The 8,667-nt window shown below is 29.9% G+C and overlaps 2 protein-coding genes and 1 pseudogene across 4 annotated transcripts; all 3 read right to left on the reverse strand.

The window, feature by feature from the left end:
• On the reverse strand, positions 1–4,250 carry LOC126899135 (uncharacterized). 3 transcript variants are annotated; one of them, XM_050673697.1, is made up of 3 exons: positions 3,790–4,250; positions 3,395–3,551; positions 1–2,572 (listed from the first exon to the last, which is right to left on the reverse strand). In XM_050673697.1, exons 2-3 carry the CDS (start codon positions 3,534–3,536, stop codon positions 411–413), a joined length of 2,304 nt encoding a protein of 767 aa, XP_050529654.1. In that variant the 5' UTR covers positions 3,537–3,551; positions 3,790–4,250; the 3' UTR covers positions 1–410. The 3 variants fall into 3 exon arrangements, with proteins under 3 accessions (XP_050529654.1, XP_050529656.1, XP_050529655.1); XM_050673699.1 differs by lacking the exon at positions 3,395–3,551; XM_050673698.1 differs by lacking the exon at positions 3,790–4,250 and having other exon boundaries at positions 3,395–3,575.
• A 475-nt stretch (positions 4,251–4,725) lies between these two features.
• On the reverse strand, positions 4,726–5,936 carry LOC126898339 (uncharacterized; annotated as a pseudogene).
• LOC126898340 (uncharacterized) lies at positions 5,934–6,841 on the reverse strand (the record flags this gene model as incomplete). The annotated part of the gene is made up of 3 exons (XM_050672280.1): positions 5,934–6,121; positions 6,273–6,424; positions 6,710–6,841. Coding segments are annotated over 3 exons (462 nt in total), but the record flags the coding sequence as incomplete, so codon positions are not given.
• Between the last annotated feature and the right edge of the window lie 1,826 nt (positions 6,842–8,667).

Genomic DNA, 8,667 nt, shown 5'->3' on the forward strand with positions numbered 1-8,667 from the left:
TATTATATCACCACCTAATGATATTTTATCATAATAATAGGAATAATATTAATAACAATGCCATTAATAAATTCATACAAAAACAACCCTTTATTGTACAACGGAAATAACATATAATATAAGATACACAACCTTGCTTTGGTATTTAACTTAGATCATTAAATGATCTATAAAATTATAAAATACAAAATATAACATTTTTATATTATACATTTAAAATATTCATAAAACTCACTAGAAATAAAATAATAAAAAAATAATTAGTCTTGTTCTATACTTAGGAACTTCGTAAGTATTATATAAATTAAGTAATTAAAACATAAAAATAACAGCCTTGTATTTGTTCTATACTTTAGGAACGTCATAAATTAAAATTATTATAATTATTAAGTCTTAATATTATTTAAAAATTACAAATTTTCATAAAAAAATGCAAATGATTTTGGTATTACATTTTTCTCTAGTAGCTTCAGTAGACCTGGTTTTTTAGCTGCTGCCCCTATTTTAATAGTATATAGTTGTTTTAATTCATTGCAGATAGTACTTGTGTTTTTTGATCGTCTTTCTTTCAAATGGATCTCACAAAATTCCTTTTCCGAATAAGATGTTTTAAAAAAAAATTTTTGGGGATTTTCCTTTTCAAAACGAAACATACACACACTTGTTATTTTAACGATGTCGCCATTTGAATCCTTCAGATTGGTTCCGATTAAAGATTGTTCAGCCAAATTTTTCAAATCAAAGAAGGAGTCGTAACTCATTTCATTGACCTGGTAAGGCCTTCCAGTTTTTTTTGCACCACGAATTAACGTAATGTATTGCGCTGGTATGCAAATTGGGCCTGTTTTTAAACTTTTTTTGACAGTACGTTCAATTACCGAATGGACACAGTCCCCCTCATTTTGACTATGTCCTTTGACCAAAAACTTGTGTGTTATGGAATTTATATACGAGTATTTTCCAACAGCATAGCGGTACATAGACAACATAAATCGATTTTTTTGCTGGCCACAACAGTTGTCACTGTAAAATATAATGTCTAACTTCTCACCATGCTGGACCGATTCTCTGTCCTTCAATGATTCGATGTATTTTAGGACGCAGGTTCCAATCTCATTAGCTCCGCGTTTTGCTTGTGTCTCATCCCATAAGTAGCAAAAAACATCAGGATTTTTTGATTTCAGTTCGTACAGTGTAAAATTAAATACATTAATTTTGGATACATAGTAGAAACCGGATGCCTCTCCTCGAGGACATTGAAGAACTGCCTCCAAGTCATAAACTGCCACAATCAAATTTTTATTTTCGCTATTTTTATCAACTTTTTTTTCTTCACGAGATAATTCCTTTTCTACCAGATGTCGATCGTATTTATCTTTCAGTGTATTTTTTTCCTCTTCGGGAGCATTTTGATACATTATGCAGTCTTCGCATTGATCTTTTTTTGGGCGGTGAAATCCGATATTAAATTCCGTATTGAAAATTTTTGAATACATAAGATAGTTAGCATGTGGCTCCTCATTTTGTTCACGGTAGTCCCTATGTAAGTCTGCTAGATTCTTGTCCCCTTCAATATAATATTCTCTAACGGAATCTTTTCGGCAGTAGTGGCTTTCCATCCTAGGAATGGATTGTATGTGACGACGAACTGCTTCTTTAATGCTTTCATCAATTTTTTTGTGCTTGCCATGTTTTCCTCGTTTTTCAATATCAATCATGCCGATGGTCTTATCATTGCTTTTGTTTAACACTGTTCTAATTGGCCTGTCAGATATGGAAAGTGTTGCTTTAAAAAATGTCTTGCACACTCTTATCCTCTGACCATCAACAGAAAAATAAAATGCACTGTTTCTCTGTCTATGGTTGTTCTCCCGAACATACCTATACTTCGGCTCAACTGACTCCATACTTAATAACAGAAAGTTACGTTGTCTCTGTAAATCGCCTAGTGCCCAATAATCAGTAAAAATGGTTAATCGTTGGTCTTCGGTGATTTTTGTTTTGCAATTAAGGGTGCAGCTGTCTTTGCATGGTGGCCCCATTACTTTATCTTCAACAACCTTGATTTCTTTTTTAGAATTGAGATACGTGTATTTTTTCCCATGGTTTCTGCATGCTTTCCTAATTGATTTAGTCCACAGCTCTGGTTTGGCCTTTCGTTTTTTCCCTCTTCTTTCTTCAACTTCACAGTGTGTCTCTTCGTCGGGAACTTCATCACGTGACGTCGACAATGAACTGGATTTCTCTTCACAGTGTGCCTCTTCGTCGGGAACTTCATCACTTGACGTCGACGATGAACTGGAATTCTCACCGCCATCATAGTCTGGATCTAAATCACTGTCATCTGTATAGTTATATTCTTCAGATTCATTTTCAGACATTACGCAATCACTTAGGCTGCCTTCTATGTTGTTGATAGCCTGTGTTGATGGCGTATCTGCCTCTTCAATAATGGTTATTTCATTGTACTCTAATACGGCATTATCTTCGTGATTCTGTTCAAAATATGAAGGTGGTACATTTTCTAAAGTAATGAACTCGTCAGAAGATGTAGGGTTGACAAATGCATTTTCTAATAATAAAAAAAAATACAGAAAATACAGAAATTAGAAACTAAAAAAAAAATGAGCAGGGGTTCCCTGGCGCCCGCAGGCCACACTCTTTTGTAGAATAAAAAAAAAATTAATTTTAAAATTTTCCGATGCCCGCGCGCCCTTTAAACAAAATTAAAATAAATTCCTACATCTTTTTAATGATAAAAATTACAATGCGATTTATATTAAATAGGTATATATTTTTTTTTATTCAAGATTTAAATGACTAATTACTAAATGAAAATAAAAATGACCAAGATTTGAACACCGTTAAACCGAGTATCAAATAAAAAATTACTCAGGATTGGCATTTTAAACAGGAAATGAAGTGCACAGGGTCAGCTAATTCAAAATAAATAAACAATTAATAATAATTATTATCATGATAACGAATGCTACGAAAAAAAAAATTTAAAAATTATTCATGTCCATAAATATTAGACCGCTTCAAAACCAGAGTTTACATGTCACCTTGGCTCCTAGGGGCTCAGATCGTTCATTTTATTGAGTAAAATAATCCCTCCAAATTTCAAAACGATTGTTTTATTTTTCAGCCCACGAATCAAGATTGAATTTTCCCATTTAATTAACACGTGATATTACTATTTTTGGGATTTCCATTTTTCCCTCGTGAAAAACACTCAAAATTAAAAAAAACGGTACTATGGAATTCCTTGCAAAATTTTAATACAAAACGATATGTAACACTAAAATATTAACGGTGGTCATTTTAGGGGTGGTTTGAGGGGAAAATGTCATTTTCCCCTCAAACCCTTCTATTTTAGGTTTATGATATTTACCTATAGGCAATAATTGAGACTTTTCGTCATTTTTTACTTCGTACAAAGTAGTTTTATCAACTACATCAGTAGTCAGATTGGGTTCATCTTGTTTAACCTTCACCAACTTCATAAGTAATCTCAACCTTCCAGCAGATGTCATGTTTTTTAACTTGATCTATTTATAATTAATACTAAGTTCATTCAGATGATAAAATTAAAAAGAAATTATAAATGTAATAATATCATAATATTATATTATGAATATTTAATATACCTAATAATATTATAAAGCACAAAAAATAAACTTGTTTACAGACAGAACTCCAATTATAACTGATATTATTTCAAGAAAAGTGTCACAAGTCTGAATAAGTTTATAATAGTAATGCAATTATTATAAAAATTTCTCTTACTTGTTCAACAATAGTGACCTATTTTGAATTGTGTCACTGTTCAAAGTAACGATTGTTGATAATTTTATAAAAAGTGTCACATTTAGATTTGTGTCGTTGTATTTGAAAATAAATGATGATGTCAATTTGGCGGACAGAACACAACTAGATTTGTGTCGCTTTTCAAGATTACCAACTAGCGATTATGCGATAAGGGAATAACGACACTACAGCTATCTTGTGGAGATTTTTGGAAAAATCAAAAATGTCGTTCTTGAATATGAAAATATGGGTATTTTGCAATGCATTTTCATAATAATCTCGAAAATGCCAATTTTTGAGTTGTGTCACTATTCTTGTGCACCGACGATATGATAACCTCCACTTGTCAACCGGTCCGATATCTGTCATCATCAGCTGACCGTACACAATGCACCTATACCCATATTGTTGTATTTCCCCCCAATGGATTTGTCAAAGTTGGTACCACCACCACCCGGCGTCACGATCACCGGCCACTACACAAATGCCGCTTCAAATGATTTTTTTTTTTTTCCATCTATACCGCCGAGGCGACAAGTAGTCCGTTTATTTTTTTTCTGTGAAAACCACGTTTTTGTATTTTTTTTGTCCTCCGTTTTTTTTATTAAAATAAACGTCGAGTCGACCTGCCGTCTACTGTGGTGTCAACCAGGTTGTATTTTTTTTGTCCTCCGTTTTTTTTTATTTTAAACAAAACGTCGAGATGGTGATGTGAAGCGCAACTATGGCCGGTGGGCATATTAACATTCTGCACACGAAATGTAACCCAGCAATAAATTTGCCTCTCTGATTGGCTACTCATTATTTATGATAACAGTTGATATCAGTAAACTATTATTATTAATATCTAGAAAACACTAATTTTATAAATTATTTATAAATATATTATTTAAAAAATGTAATAACAGAAATAAATTAGTGCGATTTTGCATTAGGCGTACAGTTAGTTATGTTTTGAAGTATATTTCTTGGTTTCTTCTTAGGGCGATTGTTTTCTGAAATTGCTGGTCTACTTAAAAATAAAAGTAACATGTTTGTTTAATTGACAAATGGTATTTATAAATTATACTCACCTGCCAAAAGACGTTTGCTTCCTTTTGTTATGCCTGGTTTCCNAAAGACGTTTGCTTCCTTTTGTTATGCCTGGTTTCCTCCTAGAAATAGTGGTTGGCTTAACTCTTATTGTTGCACTATCTCTTAGTCTTAAAGGTAAAGAGGTTCCTCCAGCATTGTCTAAAAATGTGTTAAACTGCCCTTCTGATTTTATTTTTTTAAATCTATTTTTAAATTTCAGTAAATTTTGATTGATCCTCCATACTTAGTATTATTATTCAACAAAATTTGATTGATTTCTTCTATTATTGGCAAACAAGTCTTTTCTGAAATAGTACTTTTTTCTTCAACCATATTGCCAAAGATGCTATTTTCATTAATATTGTTTTCTGTATTTTCTATTACATTTACTGGTTTTAATTTAACTTCTTCAACTGTCAATGCATTTTTATGAATAACCTCTGATGGTAAAAGACCTTCATAAAATGATTTATTTGGTGTTTTATTTCTTAATGCTAATGGTGCAATTGAATATTTATCCTTTANCTTAATGCTAATGGTGCAATTGAATGTTTATCCTCTATTGTAACAGGAGGGAAATTAACTCCAACTTTATTAAAAAACTTGTATACAATACCTTGATGTTTACAAAACTTTCCATACATTCTAGCTGTACACGAACAAATATCTATAGATGGCATAACACAATACATCAACTGTTTATTTTTTTGGCTTGGTACATAGTATTCTTCATTATTCACTTTAATATCTTCTTGGGTCACATAATCAGTTAATTTTGTAATTTTTTCAAAAAATTTACGAGCAGTTGCATTTCTATCATTTGAAAACTCGAGAAATTTTTTTCTATAATAATGTTCCAAATTGGTACAACAAAAATCAATAATTGAAATAACATTGTATGCTTTAACTCTACTTAATACATATTCCTAAAAAATTCTCACTGAAACTTCACTAAAGTTATTAGTGTGGTGGCCTCTATTTATGTGATCTCTCCACACTAAACATTGTATAATAATTAAAAAGAATGTATTAAATGTAATATAAATATTATAAAAGTAATTATTTCATATGTTGTTCATATTTTACCATATGAACCCCTTGACCAGTACGCGGACCTAAATTTAAAATCCTCCATTTATCATGCCAATTCTGTATAGTTCTATATGTTGGGTTCAATCGAGCGTTTGCAAAATCCTCATTGGAATGATTATTCATTGCCATAACACTCTCATGGTAACTATAATAGAAATTATTTTTGAAATATTAGCAAAAATCCTTAAAATGTTGCATTTAAAACTTTAAAAAAAGTGTTTATTTTTAAAACTACTTAATAACATAATTTTTAAATTCTGTATTTTTATTTTATGGATTACATTATGCATACAAACCAAATAGCTTCAGTTATAGTCATTCCATCATTAAAATATTCTTCAAAATTTTCTCTGAAATTAGGAAAAGCATTTAAGCATTTTAAAGCCTCTGCTGTATTTATGTTGTGATTGTGTTCATTAAAAATTGTAATATCACCTAATAATTTTTCCTATCCATACATAAAATAGTTAATATAATGATACAACTACATTTAAAAAAATGATATTCTCACTACTTTTTATCATTTTCAAAATTTATAAGTATTTTTTCAACACTAACTAAATGTAAAACTGTCTAAATTTTGACTTAACTTTAAGTGTATTGTTTCCTTAAATGGATTATACTAAGTCACATTTAAAAGTATGGAAATTAGTGTAGCAATCAATTTCAAATATTATTAAAATATTTAAAAAAAGTCTATTATATTTTATACATTATGTTTGTATATACTAACTAAAATGTAGGGATCAGTTTTTCTAGTTGAAACAGAATCTAGCTTTACCACAACTTTTATTTTGGCTTTACACTTAGTGTTTTTAGATTGTCCTCTTTTATTGTGTTCTTTGTCAACTTTATGGTAAGNCGCATTACACCCGGGCAGTATTGGTCAGTAAAAATAAAAATTTGTTCATATATATATATATATATATTGTAATGTTGCAGAATTTATACAAGTTTTTTTTATATAGTTAAATCTTATAAATTAGATGTGTGTGCAGTAGGTGTAAAGTATTTTCATAATTTTGTATATGATAACCTCCACTTGTCAACCGGTCCGTTATCTGTCATCATCAGCTGACCGTACACAATGCACCTATACCAATATTGTTATGTCCACTCAATGAACGTGTTCAAAGTTGGCAACACCACCACCCAGCGTCACGATCACCGGCCACTACACAACTGCCGCTACAACATTTTTTTTTACCATCTATACTGCCGAGGCGACAAGTAGTCCGTTTGTATTTTTTCTATGAAAACCACGTTTTTGTATTTTTTTTGTCCTCCGTTTTTTTATTTTAAACAAAACGTCGAGATGGTGATGTGAAGCGCAACTATGGCCGGTGGTGGGCCATCACTCCGCAACTCAACCAACATCAAGTACAACATGAAACCCCCCTTTTCTACCCATTATTAATCTTGTTAATATAGCACCTCCTTTTTGCTTCTTTTTTTATTTATTCTTCCTTTATATATATATATATATTTTAAAATAATAATTATAAAAAATTTTCAATAATTAAAAAGAAAAAATGTTATTATGTTATACATGGCCTTTCTCTTTTATTAATATTTGTTTTTCTCAAAACCTAGTAGCTCCGTCGACAAGTACTATCTTGTTTGGCGTGGCTACTAGGTCACTGTCCAGTGTTCCCCCTGGGCAGTGGGTAATTAGTAGGCCCTCTGTTTGGCTGAAACCTTACATAGTGTTTAATTTTTAGAAGTAATTATTGACTTATTCCAGAAGCACCATTCAGCTTATATATTATAAGTATAATTAATAAATTAGAAAAAAAATGTTAACTGTCATAATTTGATTATACTGACATTTGTGTCTTAATTATTTTTTCAGTTATAAAATTGAAATTAATCATATTATCAGTCCATAGATTTATTAGATTAAATTAATTTCATATTTATTAATAATTCTAGTTGAATTAGTATGTCGTTAAATATAAATAATTATAACACCTTTTGATTTATTAACCACTACTATGACAATTGAAATCGTATTGATCAATACAATTTTTTCATAAGAAATACTATTTATACAGGTGATTTTTTTATCATAACCCACTCAATTACTTGAGAATAATAATAATTTTAACATTTTTTTTTTTTTATTATCTTAAGTTACATATTATTCTTGAATTTTTAACTATGTAATACTTTTTAAGTTCATCCCTTATGCCTTGGAGGGGGTTCAACTTTGTTTTTTTAAATGGTAACACATATTTTTAATTTAATAAAATGTTTGAGTTTTTAATTTAATAGTAAATGACTTTTGAATTTTTAATATAACTTTATTAGCTTATTAGATATAAACATTTAAAGTTTCAAAATTTTGAGTTAATATACATGTATAATACACATGGGATTGTAAATACAGGTAGCTAATTGGATTTTTATGACATTGCTGTCTCAGTCATAGATTGTTTATTATCAATTATGATTATCAATAGATATACTTTCTGTATTGTCAGTTAGTGTATATATAAACTCATAACAATGTGCCTTACTACAATTGATAATAACAATGCTGTGTACCTGCTAATATCGATGTAATAAAAAACCAATTAGCTACCTATATTTGTAATCCCTTGTGTATTATACCTGTATATTAATTCAAAAATTTGAAACTTTAAATGATTATATCTAATAAACGAATTAAGTTATATTAAAAATTCAAAT

The sequence above is a fragment of the Daktulosphaira vitifoliae genome, unplaced genomic scaffold, assembly GCF_025091365.1.
Source record: "Daktulosphaira vitifoliae isolate Bord-2020 unplaced genomic scaffold, ASM2509136v1 Scaffold_2, whole genome shotgun sequence".
NCBI classification, from domain to species: Eukaryota; Metazoa; Arthropoda; class Insecta; order Hemiptera; family Phylloxeridae; genus Daktulosphaira; species Daktulosphaira vitifoliae.

Coding starts and splice junctions, on each gene's coding strand:
- LOC126899135 (XM_050673697.1), bottom strand. CDS start 3,536: ATGACATCTGCTGGAAGGTTGAGATTACTTATGAAGTTGGTGAAGGTT. Junction 2,573..3,394: donor GTCTCAATTATTGCCTATAG/GTAAATATCATA, acceptor TTTTATTATTAG/AAAATGCATTTGTCAACCCT.